The sequence below is a fragment of the Eucalyptus grandis genome, chromosome 2 (assembly GCF_016545825.1).
Source record: "Eucalyptus grandis isolate ANBG69807.140 chromosome 2, ASM1654582v1, whole genome shotgun sequence".
Lineage (NCBI taxonomy): Eukaryota > Viridiplantae > Streptophyta > Magnoliopsida > Myrtales > Myrtaceae > Eucalyptus > Eucalyptus grandis.
In genome coordinates, this window is record NC_052613.1 from 48,800,105 (window position 1) to 48,818,612 (window position 18,508).

At 40.4% G+C, this 18,508-nt stretch overlaps 1 protein-coding gene and 1 pseudogene across 1 annotated transcript; one reads left to right on the plus strand and one right to left on the minus strand.

The window, feature by feature from the left end:
• Positions 1-357: 357 nt before the first annotated feature.
• Positions 358-7,414, minus strand: LOC120290768 (annotated as a pseudogene).
• Positions 7,415-10,703: 3,289 nt separating this feature from the next.
• On the plus strand, positions 10,704-12,988 carry LOC104433310 (clavaminate synthase-like protein At3g21360). Its single transcript, XM_039307174.1, has 3 exons — positions 10,704-11,131; positions 11,806-11,951; positions 12,643-12,988. The coding sequence occupies exons 1-3, from the start codon at positions 10,763-10,765 to the stop codon at positions 12,986-12,988; spliced, it is 861 nt and encodes a 286-aa protein (XP_039163108.1). The 5' UTR covers positions 10,704-10,762.
• The last annotated feature ends 5,520 nt before the right edge of the window (positions 12,989-18,508 follow it).

An 18,508-nucleotide genomic window follows, 5' to 3' on the forward strand; every position in this document is an offset into this window, starting at 1 on the left:
CTACGCGTTTCATGTAATTCCTTGCCAATTTGCACAGAAGAGAGTTTGATCTGCAAATATGGAAAATCATCAGATGAGAAGCTTTACAAAACATATACCATGAGATGGCATTTAGAGTTTCGTTAGAAGCAAATTTATCAGACGATGTATTCTTCCAGGACCAAAGGCTTCCAAGTTTTGCTGGGCTATAATAAAGATGGTTCCAGCTACACTGGTAGCATTATAGTGTTACAACGTTAGGACAGATGATTCGCTATGTATCGAATGTGGATCCAGGATAAAGTTCTTATTTTTCTGTTGACAAACAGAACTAATTAAATGTAACAGAAAAAGAAATCAAACATCTCAGATTCTCTTTTAAGAACATTGAAGACTGAACTCAGGCTTGAAGATACTTTGCCGACTACTCCTGAATCCAACAACCAGTCGACTGGGATTCCGGTCTCGGCATCGTGACATTGCCATGTCCCTTGTGCGTAAGAGGGCATAGACACTCTGTTCCACTCTGCCAGAGAAAGAGAAAAATGAATCACGTGATGTCGTGAAAAAAGAAAAAAACTCACATCACTCTGCTGTTAACTCTAGCGGAAAACTTAGGGCAGTTGCTATTTCTGTGGAGCCAATCACTTAAAAGGAATAAACGGTCCATTGTTTGAAGCAAATGAATAGCCAGTTCCTCTTTTCACTTCCAATGCCAAAATCTTGTCCATTTGCAAATAAACTTGGATAATTTCTTATTATACGAGTGCGCTAAAGAAGGTACTTACTTTTCAAGCAATGAGTACATCTTCTTTAGTGCAGCCTCGCAAGGAAGTTTTGGGGTCATCACTGAAAGAAGAAACGCTTCTCTCCAGTTTAATCAGATCCTGGTATTCAAATGCTGCCTCTCTTAATGCATCTGCTTTCCCTTCAGGCCAGTCAAAGTGCTTCAGAACTGCCCTTTCATCGACCTTGTTAATGGAAGATAAACAAAAAGGATTAGAAACTTCTGCCAGCTAAGAAGCATAATTAACTCAAGAAGTTTTTAGAAGTCGGCAAATAGTTCGAGAGTTTGCATGCATAATTACATGCTTGAAGCTGGAGGATTTTCAAATAAGCAGGACTGAAAATTTCTTGAATTCCTCCATGTTAAGTTTAGATGTTTACAGAAGAGCAGAAGGAACTACAATAACTCTTTTAATCTCAATTTCGTTTCTCTCCTTTTTCTTTGCAGAGTTTAATTCAGCTTGTATAGAGGTTTCAGGTTCAAGACTAGAATTTCAGATCTCAGATTCATTGACAGGCTTGACACAAATCCAGATGCCTAATCCATATACTAGGGATGTCAAAGGGTCTTTTCTATAGAGAGGGCGCGAAGCCAACTCAGCAAAACAAAATTAAATCTGTTTACCAAGAAGGAAAGTTCCTCATCCAGCCAGTTGACAAATGCCACAAGATCTTCAATTTTGGCAAAGGATGCTGCTCGGACTTCTGTTGCTAAAGACTGGACAAATTCACCCTGGGATTCTACGTCTGCCTTTACCTGTAACAGGAAAGAAAAATATCTCCATAAACTTAAAACAACAAAAGAAGCAAACTTGCATGAGCAAATGTTGAAACACAACTCACAGCTAAAAGGAATGTTGATCTATTCTCTATTTCCCCAATCATATTGCTCCTAGCATCTGACACATTTGCTGTGGAAGAAATCAGAGATGAAGTATCCTTCTTTGCCTCACGTTTCATCAGTGTCTGATAAAACCCACTAGTTCAGGAGCCCGATGAACCTTCTCACCACTTCCTGTTCCTCTAGGAAGACTGCCTGGTGGAGGGTGTGACGAAGGTGGCCCGCCTGGTGGTGGTGGAGGCGGTGGCGGCATGCCCGGCAAGGGTGGAGGCAGGGTGGGCCTGCCGATGTAACCGCACCGGCATTATTTGCAATGCTAGGAGCAGCTCCTGATGGTTTTAGGTGGTGGACGAGGGTGTCTCGGGAGGCCTCTTCTCAACGTTTGCAAGCTTCATTCTACTCACTGTTTGAGGATCATCTGCCTTAGCATCACCTGACTGGCCTCCTGAATCTGGTGGAACAACTACTTTCTCCTTTATCAGAGCAAGTTTTGGTGGCAGTGAGATATTTTTCTCCCTGTCTGACCTGCTCGAGCCACTAAAACTCCTATCACCAAACTTCTCAGCTCGCTCGGCCCTTGCCTTGATTTTGCTTCTCCCTTTCCAATGCCAACTTATGACGGTCTTTATAAGCAGGGTACTTTTCATCCAGAACACCATCTACAGATTTAGACATCAACTGGAATGAAATTGGCCACTGAATTCAACGAATCACCAGATGGTGTTTGACCCTTAAGCTGAGGGTACTAGGGGTGTCTGGAGAATCAACAGATTCATGCTCCAGCCCACCAAAAGTTGTAATGGCATTGCTGTCACTTTCACATTTCTGATCATCAAGGCCTCTAGTGGGCCCTTCGATCGTAGACTCATGCTCACCCTGCTAGGTGACCCACCTGAGTAGGACCTCGCCGGCGATGTAAAAGCACTCAAGTCGTCTTTGCTTCTACCCCATTTTTTCAATTTCTGTAGTAAGCCAGGCTTCCTACTGAGACTGCTGTATCTGCTGGTGGAACTATCTATAGAAGCATTGTCAAAGTCCTCACTTCCAGGAGAAGAAGGGTGTGAGAAGTTGCTTTCGACATCTGTATCTCCCTGTCCGCGTTCTGATCCACCATACTCTACCATCAGCCGTTTGGCCTTCTCTTGCGACTTGGGGCTTAGGCTCTTGCTCAGATCACGAGCTGAGACCTTTCCTGGCGGTGTCTGGTAGTTCCGGAGTTCATACCTCAAACATGCATTGACCCAACGGAGGTAGACTAACTCCTCAACTTCGCTGAACCTGTTCATTTGAAGTCCTTCCACCTGCTTTGACAGGTCTTCATTTATGTGTCTCAAGTTGTTGACTTCCTCTCTCACGGACGCAACCCTTTCGGTCTGCACAAAGGAAGCATTATTGAACATGTCTACTCTAGTCCAGCACTTGCTAATCCAGTTAGCACAAGGTTCTCAACGGTGACAGCCCCTCAATCATAGTATCAGCTAAGTAAATTGAGGAGCTAAGGTAGCCTTTTTCTAATCCAAGCAACAACTGATGCTTTAATGTATGTAGGACACTACTTCTGGGACCCTCTTATTTGCGTCAAAAATCAGCATTTCTTATCATCTATCAGCATTCTAAGGTGATGAAATGATGATTTGCCAAAACTGGAATGAATTTATACAAGGCTTTTCAGAAACTAAGAGATTATTTTGTGGTTATTCACCTGCAAGCTGTACAGTTGCACAATTAAGGTCCTTGCGTGGTGGGACAATAACTACTCTTATATTGATAGATAAATGCAGCAGAACATTGAATTAAGAAGCAATAGATTGACAAAGAATAAAGCAGGACTCTTACCTCGGTCATATTAGAAAGAGCTGCAACTCTAGCTTCTGCAGCATCCAGTTTTATAGTCAATTCTCTTTTCTCATGCTGAAGTTCTCTGTTTATCCTTTTCAGTTCCATGACTTCTACCTCCAACTTCTTCATTGCTTTTAGTTTCCTTTCTACATCAGCATCTTTTTTAACAGCTTTTCCTCTTTGGCCTGAAGTCCAGACACTTGTTGTTTGAGCAATAGCAAATGGCCTCTTGTCTGGTTTGCCTGAAGTTGAATCTGATTCTGCAGCTCCCTAATCTTGTTCCTCGCTACCTCTAGATCCTTCTTCACTGAAGCTCCATGAGCAATCTCATCTTGCAGCTTCTTCCTCTCTGCCTGTAATGAATTGATAGTGATTTTCAGCATGTCAATTTCAACAGTCTTAATTTTCAGCTGCCTTTGCAGTTCGATGACGTCTGATTCTTGCTCCTTCAACCCATAATATTCAAGCACCCTCGCCTTCCAGCTTCATTTCTCTCTCCTCTAATTCCTTCACAAGCCTACGCAACCTCTCGAGTTCACTTGCATTGCTTGCCATTTCAATTTCGTAAACTCTGTCTCTGCTCGCATCATCGAACTTATCATCAGGGAATGGAAATTCTATCTCCCGAGAGAAGACGTTCAAATTCAGGCAAAATATCCTCGTTTCCATATCAGGTACATGGCTCGAAGCTGCGTTAATTACACTGCTGATCAGTTTCACTTCAACCTCCTCTTCCTCCTCTTTTTCCTGCAATAAAATTGAAAATAAAAAAGCCATGCTTTTAGTCCCGCTTTTCTCAAGCTAACCAACAAAGAAGATCGACAAATTCAAGCCCTATACATTCATCTCAAAAGACGAAATAATCGCAATCTACACTTACTTCCTCCTCTTTGAGGCCATAAGTAGAATATGTAGAGTGCTCTTCATCTCTTCCCTCACTTCCCTGCCTTTCAAAGCCTGTGTCGCCATTCTCTGGACAAGAGCATCATCAGCATAATAGCAGAACAAGATGCCAGGAAAAGACAGATACGCATAGTCAGTACCATACAAGCACCAACACGACGAAACATATCATATCTACCCACTTCACAAAAGGAAGAATAGTACAGAAACTACAGATAGCTGGGAAACCAACACACATTAAAAATGAATACATTACCTAGAAGCTTGACCTTGTGAGAAGAAGCTGGTGGTTTTGAGCCTCTAACATTTAGCTGCTTAACTGCATGCTGCAATTGAAGCAACAACCAGGAAGCCTAACCTCACAATCATGTACGTGAAATCTTGATAATAAAGAACTCAACTTTCCACTTCCCTGTAGACATAGCCCCAACACCCATCTCTGCTCAACCCCATAACTGACACTTCCAACCCGTCAAAACCCCCAGAAAAGAGACCAATGGAGCAACCGAGAAGCCCAGAAGCAAAAGACACAGAGCAGTCTGAAAATTTGCAGACTTGAAGCAGTTGAAGCAGCGAGAAAGGAACAAAGGGCGTGTATCCAAGTATTAAAGTGGGGAACGTTATCGCCTTATCGGGTTTTCATGGCACGGGCGCTCGCCGCTTGGATTGAAAGGGACGAATTGTCCGATAAGTAGAAATTTCAACACAGACTTCCCGCTAAGAAGCGCAGCAGCCACCAATAACCAGTGGCCAGTTTTTTTCCATGTTCTTTCTTGATTTTCTCCAACAAATCGTCAAAGAGAAAATAAAAGAAAAACGGGGTGTCGAGCATATGACTAAAACATCTTCAGACTTTAGAATAAGCCAGAATATAGGAATGAGAACGACCGCAGAAGCTGTTAAATTTTTTATTTTCCCTTTCTAACAAAAAAAGCCCGACACGTCCTGCCCGACGTCGTCCCTGTCCGGAGGACCGTTCCTAACTGGCTGTTAAAAGACGGAGTCATGACAGATTCTGGTCTCCTCGTTAGAGCAGTTCTTTCATCCTCGAAATCATCGAAGAACCAGTTCACCCGCGAAATCGATTGCACGGCGAATGAATGGATAGAATTTGGCCATTGAGTGCAGTGGAGGTGACCCACAGGGATTTGGTCAGGCAAGATCGGGACAGACATGATCAAAATCGAATCGGGGTTTGAACAGGTCTCAGAAGATGCATGGAGTGTTGGAGGGGGAAGATCAAAAAAGCAATAATTGGCTGAGAAATGTAGCCAAACAAGCAATTGAAACCAAGCCTTTTTGGAGGGGCAAGGCCTCTTCTTTTTGGCATCTCTGGGAAGCATGTCTCGGTTGGCTTTTGGGTTTATCTCTGCGGTGAAATGGTGGGCAGCTCTCTTTGTAACCTTGTGGATGGCAACGATATGAATAATCATCATGTGCAAAGTTGCCTTTTTTTTTTTTTTTTTTCTTTTTATGTTTACAGGAAAGAAAATCGTTTACTGACGAGTGGTCTTGTTTTGAACTAACTTTTTTTTTTTTTATATATTCATTTTATTGCCATATTTTACTTGCGATGAGAAGATTCGAAAGAGTCGAGGAAAAAAACCGAGCCTCACCTGGTATTGAGATTTATTCATTAGGAGTTCTTTAACCAAAATGGTTCCTTATTTGCACAGTTGAACTAGACAGAAGCGCCAAGCAATATGTACAAACAATTGGGATATGGATTGTTTTATTTCTGATGTAATAAACATGCAAACGTTTTTATGTAAATATCGTGGAGCGTCATGTTGTTCTACATTCCACAAATCAAAGATGATTGCGTAATCTTCGAGACATAAAGTGGATTATAATATTTGATTCACACGCTTCCTTAATTTGTTATTAGATTTTAGTTTTGTAGTTGTGTTTTGATAATTTTCCTTTTTATCAATATCCCTTCCTTTATTTTGTTATTAGATTTCAGTAATTTAATTATTTTCTAAATTGTGACTTCCTTATAAAAGACACTTAAGATACTGTAATATGTACTTTATTCAAAATAAACACCATATTTTGAATTCTTTCCAAGCATCGCTTTCTCTGCATCAATTTCCAGCCCAATAGAAAAGAAGAAGAAGAAGAAGATGATTATCATCTCATTTAAATCCCCAAAATCTGCTCATTCACACGTTGAGAAATTTTGAGAACACGCAAACCTAAAGGAAAATGCAGTACCTCGTCCATGTAATGTCCCTTCAATTAATCTAGACTAAACATTAGTCATTCCCATCGGACCAGACACAGGGCACGGGCGGATTGAGGGGTTTCGGACAGTGAAATATCAGTGAATTCGGCCGAGTAATTTGGTGGCTTCCTTCCCCATCATTTTCGAAGACCGATCGAAGACAAAGATGGGAGATGACAGATGAGAGTCCATTTCGGACCATGAATGCCGTCGGGCCCCAACCGGGCCCGGCACCACGGCTAGCTGCCGAAGGAATTCTATCCCCTCCTCTCTTCAGTGGCCTACATTCCGTTGGGGCGCAAGACAGGACAACGCATTGAATAGCATCTTAATCGCCGACCCTTAATCCATTTTGCTCGCCCGGAAAGAGGAACGATGCATCACGAGAAGGCCCCATCCGCATTGGCTTCGGCATCACGACGCGTCGTGCGGGCATGGCATCGCCAGCACCATCAGGCATCTGGACTTTGTGAAATCCGAAATTTTAGCGTCCGACAAGATAATAGTCGATATAATAGCCATGAAATCGACTAGGAATATACTTACCAAAAAAAAATCGACTAGGAATATCGTGTCGTCGTCTCTAAACACGAATCGTCGCGAAGCGGGTCCGCCAATTCCTAACTGCAGAAACCGCAGCTCTAATCGGATCCAACCTCGTCTGAAGTCTCTGGGCCGGTTTCCTTTTGTTCGGCCCGTGAAATCGACTCCCCTGGGCTGACCGAGCTTACGTAGAACGGAGACGTTTTAAGGTCGTCGAGATCCTGGAGGCGCCCGTCTCCGTTGATAGTGTTGACTTTTGCCGGCAGGTCAAATGCTCTCCTCTCCACAGCGTGCATGGGTCCCTCCGCATGCAAAAAAGCAAAAAAGAAAAAGAAAATTTCAGCGATGAAGAAAATTCAACGAACGCGTTCTGAATTTCGCAACTGTGCCACGAATTACATAAATATAATCACGAGTTATTTTCTCTTTTATTAGAACGAAAGTCCCATTATGCCACCAAATCTTCCAAATTTCCTTTAGAAATTTCATCCAGTTCCCATCAAGTGACATTTGACAGGACACTTCTTAGCCAAAATGACTTTCCTACGGGAGTTGATTCATTGGTTAATTCAGATTAAAGGGTTTTTTCGAGCCTAACTGGATTTAGGTGACCAACTGATAAGGGTCCAATCAAATAATTGATCTTATTTATATTATTGGTGACATATACATAACATTTATTAAGATCCCACTAGTGGACATTGACTTAGGAAATTTTTGAATCAATAATTAATTGAAGGAAAATGTCAAATGAATGATAGATGTCGATCGTCACAAATCAGTTACCTATGGTCATGTTAATTAGATTGTTTGTGATCTTGAAATAACTAATCACATGGTAATCAAAATCCGCTCATGGTGGCTTCTTGATATTGCACCTTCTTCTTTTTATTTTTATTTTTTCCTTTTTCTTCTCAATATTGCACCTTCCTTCTTCTTCTTCTTTTTTTCCTTTTTCTAACTAATTGTTGATCTATAAGGTCAAGAAATGGGTCGTTTCGACAAATTTCAATACCAAATGCCATGACACAGAGGTAGCAATTGATGTCAATCGGGCGCAAAGAAAGGAAGATACCATTTGGGGATTTACAAGCAGGGGAAAGGGGTTTGGATATTGCTTAGTGTTAAGTGCATGGGGACAAAGCGTTTGGAGGAGACCCGATGTATGCAATTCGTGAAATTAACAATAATGAAAGTCACGTATCCTACCAGCCGGCCATACAATTATGTCCTTTAATTAAGGTAGTGCCATTTTTGTTAATTTGTATGGCCTCATGACGAGTGACTCAATTAGTAGGGGAAGAATACGGGAGTGGTGGAATTAAAGATCGAAATGAACTTTGTGTCGGATAAAGATCAAAGTGGATCCATTGTCTCAAATAAGCGACTCGAAATGGTTGAATCAAATTAAATAAGGGCTAAGCTTGCTGGTCGGCCAAATATTCGCGGCTATCAAGCATGTGACATTTTCGACAACCGTAGTTTGGGCAATTTTGTTAAAAAAAATCTATTGAAAATTAACAAATCCTAAAATATAAACAAAAACTCTGGTTTTCTACGGTCTCCCGTTCCTTGTACCCATCCTTTGCAAAGTCAAAGATGAAGTTCTCCTCATTCCTTATACCCATCCTCCGCAAAGTCAAGACCCAATTCTCTCCAGGTTGAAGCACGAATTAAAAACAAGAACAAAACCAGATTCTTCTTTCTTTGTTTGCGGAGACCCAATTTCTCCATTGGTCGAGCAAGGCAAGGAGCGACGAGAATCGAGTTATGATGATGACCGGGCATCGATTTAGTTGAGGAGCAAAATGAGGAGAAGAAAGAAGAAACGTAAACATCTAAATGAATAACCTAAACTTAATTAATTTAGAATTTTCCTTTTTTTCCAATCACAAATTTCTGACAAAATTACCCCTATTTTAATCGCCGGAAAATGTCTGCCAGTAAGCTAAGGTCCTCAATAGAGATTAATTTGATCACTTTGGGTTCTTATTTGACATAAAATTCACTTTGGGTCTTTATTTGAAATAAATGGATCCATTTCGGGTCCTTATTTGACACAAAATTCACTTTGGGTCCTTATTTGAGAAAATATATTCACTTTAGGTCCTTATTTGGAATTTTCCCTAAATTAAGATATCAACCGAAAGGCAATTATGGAACAAGTAAGCTAATTTTGGAAAGGTGACCCGGAAATGTTGTTACAATATTGCGAAGATGGCCTAAATGTTCATTGAATGTTGACTCAATGTGCAATGTTATTCTTGAAGTTTAAGCTGTTCAATGTGATCCCTCAATTACCGGTAAATGTTAATTTTAGTCTTCTTTTGTTTAAATGAAAAATCTTTATTTAAGGATATAAATTATTATGTGTTGAGTTGGACCTTTGAGAATAATTGATTTCAACTTGTCTATCTTTTATCCATTTACTTTATAAAAAGAAAAGAAAGTTGAGCGTTGACATATCCTTTGTTATTTGATTATGTTAATTATTATATTTTGATTTAACAAGATTGTCTTATTTGCATAATCCTTATATAACTTTTTGGTTACCAGTGTCCAAACTTAACAAGTCAAGAGTCACATAGTAAATTTGTTAACTTGAATTAATGGAATGACGATATTGACTATTTTCTTTTAATTTAGAAACTAGATTGAACATTTACTCAGAAACCATTTATTCACCATTGATCATAGTTTTGTCAACTTTTTCTTCCAAAATCTCCTGTCACTCTAAGATACATTCAAGAAATTTAAGTTGTGTGAATATACATTATTGACCTTAATATGTTTTAAAGCAATCAATCGTTTGTCAAGCAATTTCACATCATTCAAGCTCTGATTGGTCATTCCACGTTATTGATATGGATCCTTAATAGTTAGAGAGTAGCTACAATTAGGGATGTGTAAAAGAACCGAAAACCTCTTATAACCGGACCGAGGCAAGCGGTTCCCAAGGAGATTGGTCCAGTTCCCAATTCCAAGCATAGAACCACCTATTCGTCCCACTTAGGGACCGGACTAATATATATAATACTAAATTATGTTTGGTCGTCCAGGATTTAATTAGAATAAAACTAAATATTATATGATATGAAATATTAGAATTTACCTATATCCATCCATTATTTGATTAATTGTAATAATAAAGTCGGATATATTCACATTATATTATGTATATTTTTTAGTGTAAATGATACATTAGTGTAAATACACGTAAAAATTCAGGTAAACGGGTATGATAAAAATCTCTCGCAGCACTATTTCCTAATTTTTTAATTTTTAATTTTATTTTCATTTTTAGTGTAAACGATACATTAGCTGATGCTCGGCTAAACCCCAAACGATTACGGCTTCCTCGCAAGACGACGACCCCAAGAATCTTCGACGTGTCGTGCCATCCGTTCTCTTGATTCCAGATCATCATCGCGGTCATCATAAACGACACCCGCTATTAATTACTCAAAAATCGCAATTGAATTCGTCCGAAAAACATTGCAAACTAGCCTGTATAAAGACGTCACCGCCCAGTATCAAACTCCATCAAAACAAACCCAGCTAAGGAGTTCAACCCGGAGAGAGAGAGAGAGAGAGAGAGAGAGAGAGAGAGTTTGAGTGCAATAGCATACCAAATCTTTACGGCAATGGAATCCTCCACCGGCAAGGACTTCAAGATCGGCGAGTGCCAAGGCCAGAAGGTGGTCGACGGCGAGGTGATGCCCCTCGTCCTGCTCCCGCCAGAGCCCGCCAAAGCTGACACCGAGTCCCTTGTCGCAACTCTGAAGAAGAACACGGAATGGTTCGACCAGATGATCATCAAGAACAGCGCAGTTCTGCTCCGCGGCTTCGACGTGAAGAACGCCGAGGACTTCAACGAGATCGTCGAGGCTTGCGGGTGGGAGGACATCCGCTACATCGGGCCCGCGGTGAGGACTCACATCTACAAGCGGGTTTGGACAGCGAACGAGGGCCCGCTGTCGGAGTTCATGTACTACCACCATGAGATGGTTCTGGTGAGTGACTAGGTCAATACATGCATCGCAGTGAAAACATCTTTCATCGCGTGCTCCCTTAACGTGATATCACTTGCGAGACTATCGGTTCATGCATCTTCTCGCTTTTTGACATAAATTTCACTTTTATATGCATCGACGAACTTTTTTAATCTTGAAGTTTCAAAGTACGTATCAAATCATGAGTCGGTTTAATTCGTCGCATTACTTACTACAGTTGATCTGATTTATATCTTAAAAGAAATCTGAGGGCCCATCGAAATGAGTTCTTTTCATGGTTGAGTGATCTTAGCTGAGCGAATGGAATGCCCCGGGATTCAAATGGGAGATTTTGATTTTTAATTTTTCTTACATCCATAATGATTGATAGAAGTATATGTCCTTTTTTATCATCTATTTTCTCCTTGTCAGTTTCTCACGTATTCGTTAGAGAACAAATTATATATATTTAGTTCCATCAAACACTAATTAAAAACCCCGAGCAGCAATCATGCCCTATAATTCAAGTTCATATTCTTTAAACTGAAATCGACTAGTTATCTGTGGATTTAGAAAGCGCACTATCTCTATCAGTAGAAGAGTAGACTAGGTTGTCTCCTCTTGAGCTTAACCAAACTACATTGGATCTAATTATAAAATGAACATCGAACTACTGTGGATGCAATGGGTTCAAGGAAAACCCCAAGAAGGTGATATTGTTTTGCGAAGTGCCGCCACCGGAGGGCGGGGAGACACCATTTGTGCCAAGCTTCCGGGTGACGGAACGGATGCTGGAGGAGTTCCCGGAGGAGGTGGAGGAAATGGAGAAGAAGGGGCTGATGTACACCTTCACTGCCCCGAGCACAAATAACACTTCCTCCATGAGAGGCCGTAGCTGGCGGGATGCTTTCGGCACCCCGACCCGGCCGAAGGCGAGAGAAGGTATACTCGTATACACGATTCACGATTATTTCCATGTTCTATTCGTCATCGTGACAAGAATTAATTTTCATAGACCATAGCTTAGTCTCAAGTATGCAATTGAAGTAGAACAAAATTAACAATCTTTTTCAGAGGATTTTGATAGTCTATACATAATCTGCATAAATTTTTTAATTTTTATGTGACTATTTGAATCCAAAATTTTTACTTTCCTTTATAAAATGAACTTCATAACAATTATTATCACTCATTCTGGCAAGCCCGTATAAATCAAATTTCACACAAATTGTGTCTATAATACAAACCCATGTCGCAAATTTAAGTTTGGCTTGCAATATGTAATATTTGAGGCTCGCATGTGGAAATATCTTTTTTATTCCTGGAAAAAAAGTGGATAAATTGAAAATGATGCCATTCATATTCCGATTCGGACCCCTCTTGACATAATTTGGATTTTTACACAATCTATAGATGAATTGACTATGCAGCACAATGAAAACTAAGGTACTTACCTAATTTCCACTTTGCTTTGCACAAAAATTTCGCGAGGTAAAATGCAAATTTCATTCCATCGTACATAATTTTTGTAGGGTTAAGGCCATGGGAATGGACGTGGAATGGCTGCCCGACGGTGGACTGAAGACGATCATCTGCCCACGAACCCTCACGAGGGTGTTCGAGGGAAGAAAAGGGAGGAGGATGTGGTACAACACGGTGGTGGGGATGCACGGGAAGGAGATCAGCTCGGCCACGATGGCCGATGGGACCGAGATCCCGGACCACGTGGTGAAGCGATGCGGCGAGATCCTCGACGAGGAGAGCATCCAATTCAAGTGGGAGAAGGGCGATGTCCTCTTCTTCGACAACATGGCCTTGCTCCATGGACGCAGGCCATCGCTCCCGCCAAGGAAAGTGCTGGTGGCTACTTGCAAGTGATTTGGTCCCGAGCGTATCGTGTTTTCGAAAGCTCTGAAACAGGTTATATGGAGCCAAGAAGAAGTGGAATGAACTAGGGCAAGGTATGAATAAACGTTGATTTAGTTTTAAGCGTTAACTCATGTGTAATAATGGTGGCGATCCGCCGCCACCGTGTCAGCGAGTTCCCATGTTGTCGCTCCTCCTCTGCAACTCGGCGGGGGAGGTCGCGAACTCGGGCGGCCTTAAACCCGAGGTCAAGGACCGCCAACATGAGGTCTTCTACTTATAAGTGAATTTTTACTTTATGAAATACCCATCGCTGTTCACTTCCTCCTCTATGGTGTTCATGATTGAATTTGATTATTCATATACCAATTCCTCAAGTGAGACGTTTTAAGGTCGTTGAGATCCTGGAGGCGTCCGTCTCCGTTGATAGTATTGACTTCTGCCGGTAGGTCAAATGCTCTCCTCTCCACAGCGTGCATGGGTCCCCTCCACATTAAAAAAAAAAAAAAAAAAAACAAAATCTCAGCAATGAAGAAAATTCATCAAACGCGTCCTGAATTCCGCAACTGTGCCACGAATTACATGAATATAATCACGAGTTATTTTCTCTTTTTTAGAAAAAAAGTCCCATCATGCCACCGAATCTTCCAAATTTCCTTTAGAAATTTCATTTAGGTTCCCATCGAGTGACATTTGACAGGACGCTTCTTAGCCAAAATGACTTTCCCACGGGAGTTGATTCATTGGTTAATTCAGATTAAAGGGTTTGTTCGAGCCTAGCTAGATTTTGGTGACCGACCGATAAGGGGTAGGGTGAGCGTCGGTCGGTGGCCTAGACCAACCCAACCCCGCCGGTCCTAGTCCAGTTCTCGGGGAGTCCAGGTCGGCCCTTAATCCTAAAATTCGGGACCAAGATGTGTGGGTCGGTCCCTGGCCCCGAAAGTTAGGGTCGGGTTTAATCCGACCAACCCTAAACATATATAATATTATTTATAATTTTTTTATATATAAAACATCTTAAAATAAACGGCGTCAATAATATTAAACAACTCTTTAGTAAGGAGTTCAAATAATTTTACATTATTATTTAATAAGTTAGATTTTTAATATCTTTTACGGTGTCAATAATAATAATTTATGAATAGGGAAAATGTTTTTGTAAAGAGTCTTCACGGTATCCAAAAAGGTATAAACAACTTCTTATAACATCCTCATCTAATATTCGTTCTCTTTTGTCTTATTTATCCTCTTAGTCTTCAATTTTCCAAAATCGAAAGAAATAACTTCTCCGCTCGCCACTCAACACTCGCCTTGCTCGTTTTGGGTCACTTATGCCGCTCACCGCTCGATGCTCGCTTGGTTTGTTGCTCTTCACTCGACATTCGATGCTCATTCTATTCAATGCTCACTCCACTTGACCCTCACTGCTTACCTTTCTTAGCTAACATCGCTCATCATCGAACCCATTGGGTCGGTATGGTCCTCAATTGCTTTTTCAAGAAGTAATAAAAAATTATTGGTTAGTCTTAAATTGACCTTGAAACCGGATTGAACCCGTTGGGTTAGTCCAGTCCTCAATCGCTTTTTTTAAGGAGTATAAAAATGAAATAAAAAATTATCGGTCGGTCCCCGGTTGACCATGGAACCCGACCGAACCTATCGGGTCGGTCTAGTCCTTAGTCTCAAGCTTATAAGGTCGGTCATCGGTCCCAAAATTGAGGAACATTGTGCAAGTTGGTCCTATGATTAGGGGTGGACGGCGAACCTGACCACACTCACCCCTAATAAGGGGCACAATCAAATAATTGATCTTGTTTATGTTATTATCGGTGACATATACATAACATTTATTAAGATCCCAGTAGTGGACATTGACTTAGGAAATTTTTGAATCAATAATTAATAGAAGGAAAATGTCAAATGAATGACAAATGTCAATCGTCACAAATTGGTTACCTATGGTCATGTTAACTAGACTGTTTGTGATCTTGAGATAACTAGTCACATGGTAATCAAAACCCGCTCATCGTGGCTTCTCGATATTGCACCTTCCTCTTCTTTTCTTTTTTTCCTTTTTCTAACTAATTGTTGATCTATAAGGTCGAGAAATGGGTTTTTTGGACAAATTTCGGTACCGAATGCCATGACACAGAGGTAGCAATTGATGTCAATCGGGCGCAAAGAAAGGGAAGATACCATTTGGGATTTACAAGTAAGGGAAGGGGTTTGGATATTGCTTAGTGTTAAGTGCATGGGGACAACACTAGGGCTTGGTGCGTTTGGAGGAGACCAGACGTATGCAATTTGTGAAATTAACAATAATGAAAGTCACGTATCCTACCGGCCGGCCATACAATTATGTCCTTTAATTAAGGTGGTGCCATTTTTGTTAATTTTGATGGCCTCATGACGAGTGACTTAATTAGTAGGGGAAAAAATACAAGAGTGGTGGAATTAGTCATAAATTAAGATCCCAAGTGATTACGGAATGAGTAAGCTGATTTTGGAAAGGTGACTTGGAAGTGTTATTACAATTTTGCGAAAATGACGTAAATGGTTATTGAATGTTGACTCAATGCACAGAGTCATTCCCGAAGTTTAAGCTATTCAACGTGATCCCTCAATTACCAGTAAATGTTAATTTTAGTCTTTCCTTTCCTTTAAATGACAAAACTTTATTTAACAGCGAAGCTCCATGACTTCGGATGAAGCTCGCCACGAAATCTTGATCTTGTCGAGTAGTGATTGGGCTTTGCTGAGAATTGCTTAACTGGACGAAGACCTCGAAGGAATTGCTGGAACTTAGAGTATAGGGCTCGTGGCACCTCTGGGCAGCAGCGACTGCAGTAGTTGGGGGTAGCGGTAGGTGGTGGTGAACCATGAATCGGCAGTCGCGGGTGTCGAAATTGTAAGCATCGAGCTTCACGCTTGAAGACCCTTACTTCTCCCCTTTTTCGTGAATGAACGGGCTCCTTCGTTCGGCCGAGAGAAGTCCCTCTCTTTTCTCTCTCACATATATGTCTCTCCTTTCCGAATTGTGGCGGTATGAATTGATTGTGTGACCTCTACGATTTCTCCTCTTGGCTTTTTCTCTCTAAAGCTCTCTCTATGTGCCGTGTATTCGAAGTCCTCTTTTCAGAATTGTGGCTGTATGTATCAATTGTGTGTCCTTTTGTTCGGCATTGAATTGCTTGCGACCACAACATCAAAACAAAACAAAGTAAATACCGAAAATATGGAATGAACAACTTTAATAGGGAGAGAAACAACCCTGTTTTAGCACAGTGAAATCACTGGATGATAATCAGTGCTTGGGTACACTGGCCACTTCGATGTCTCGCTGCTGGAATTATCGTCGGAGATGTAGGAGTTTAATCTAGGCAAGAAACGAAAATGAAATCACCTTAGTTCGAATAGCAAATTGGAATTGCACACAATCAAACTTAAAAAACGAAGCTCGACTTAGCTTTATGCTTGTCGTCAATATCCATGACGCATGATGAATGTGAGACGTCATCAAGAGGGTGCACCATCCAATAGACCAATCGGAGAATTCTCGAGATCGTCCACGCACCCTAGTCATGAAAAATGAGCCTCTCTTATATAGTGATTCAAACGATCTCTTTACATAGCATTTCTCGAGTTACTATTTCTTGTCATATTAAATCAAATCGTATGATTTGGCAATCGCCTCAATTCTTGCTTATTTTTCACTTGATTTCAAAATTGTTGCTGCATTTAATAAAATCTGGACATTCATCAAAATTCCATATTTCCTTGCATAATTAAATCAAATCAATTTCCCCCATTTTCATTTTTTTCTTTTTATTTGTTCAAAATGTAATTTTATTTTTTCAAAATTAGGTGTCAACAATGATTTTTTTAATACCTATATGCAACCTACACTAAACAATGATGACATAAAATTGGATTAATTATGAACTGGCATATTTACTAAGTAAGGAAATGACCTTTGTGTTTTCTTCTTTTTAACATGACTTAAAAACAACATAATGACGCCATACTAATCTTTGGCTTTTTAATTTTAAAAAAACTACACAACGAGAATATTAAAACGTTAACCTATGACCCACTAACTAAAGCGCAACATGTGGTGTGCACATTATGAAATCTATGGCCCTACATGGTAATGTTCTTTTTCTTGTTTATGAACAAAAATTTATTTTTATTCCCGAGAAAAAAAAATAACAGAAACGCGTTTGTTTGCGTTTTTGTTCAAAATCTGTTTTTGTTCTTGGAACAAAATTGTAACGGAAATGAGAAACAAAAAAAAAAGTTATTTTTGTTCCAAAACACTTTTGAAGAACATTTTTTCTCTCTCTTCTCTTTTCTTCTTCTTTTGGCCTCGCCCAGATCCGCGAGGCCAAGCTCGCCCCAAGCTCGCCCAGCCACCGGCGATGCTCGGCCTTGCCCAACCACGGCGAGGCTGTCGGCCAAAAGAAGAAAAAAAGAAAAGAAAATTAAAAAATATTTAAATATTAAAAGAAATAAAAAAAAGAATATAAATTTACCAAACGTATTTTTATTCATTTTTATTTCCGGGAAAAGTTTACAAAATATGTCTTTCTAGTAAAAAATTGTTCCTCGGAACATAAATAGTTTTTTTCTATTTTCTATTTTCTATTTCTATTTCTTGAAATAATTTTTGGACGAAATGTTACTAAACACGCTATATATAACCTAAATAACATTTTTGTTCCTTTTTTTTTTGTTTTGGTTTTATTAAAGGAAAATTATCCTAATTCTATATGAATCTAAAAAAATTAAAATGCGTTGATTTAAACATGAAATGTGTATGAACCTAAATACTTAAATTCTAGATATGACATGTGATGCATGATATGTAATGAGCAAATAACGATAACACACCAAAATATATGTCCTATTGAAAATTCATTAATGTAAATCAATGACATATTATCTCAATGATGCAAAGCAATTCATGAATTTGTCATGAAAAGTCAAAATAATAAAAAATCTAACTCGACATCTCACGACTCAATATTTTTTATTATTATGACTTAATATGACAAATTTTTTAATTGGATAATGATAAAAATAAATAAAAAACAAATCAAGTTAGAATAAAATAAAGAAAATATGAAACCGAATATCTAAAAATTTACCTAGTCTAACTCACGGTTGACTTGAGGACGGTTGACTTGAGGAATGGCGAGGAAGCAGTGGTGGCCGAGCTGCGATGGTGGTTCGGTGATGTGTCGCCGTTCGGAACAGGGGCTGTCCGTCGGAGCTCCGGCGAGGTTCGGGCAGTAACCGGACCTGCAGCAAAACAGGGGAGGCAGCAGGTGGCTCTGTTCGGGCGTGCAGCAGCGAGCAGAGGAGCAGCAACGTCGCGTGCAGGGGCGTCGGGCTACTGAGACTGGTCCAGGCTGCTGCGGTGGGAGCAACGGCGTCGGGTTCTGGGCGATCGCGGAGAGCTTCGTGGGGAGACCGGCGAAGCGTCGAGGAGCGGCAAGGGCGCGAATGTCGTTAGGTCGCGAGTCGCTGAGG

Coding starts and splice junctions, on each gene's coding strand:
- LOC104433310 (XM_039307174.1), top strand. CDS start 10,763: ATGGAATCCTCCACCGGCAAGGACTTCAAGATCGGCGAGTGCCAAGGC. Junction 11,132..11,805: donor ACCACCATGAGATGGTTCTG/GTGAGTGACTAG, acceptor AATGGGTTCAAG/GAAAACCCCAAGAAGGTGAT. Junction 11,952..12,642: donor ATGGAGAAGAAGGGGCTGAT/GTACACCTTCAC, acceptor TAATTTTTGTAG/GGTTAAGGCCATGGGAATGG.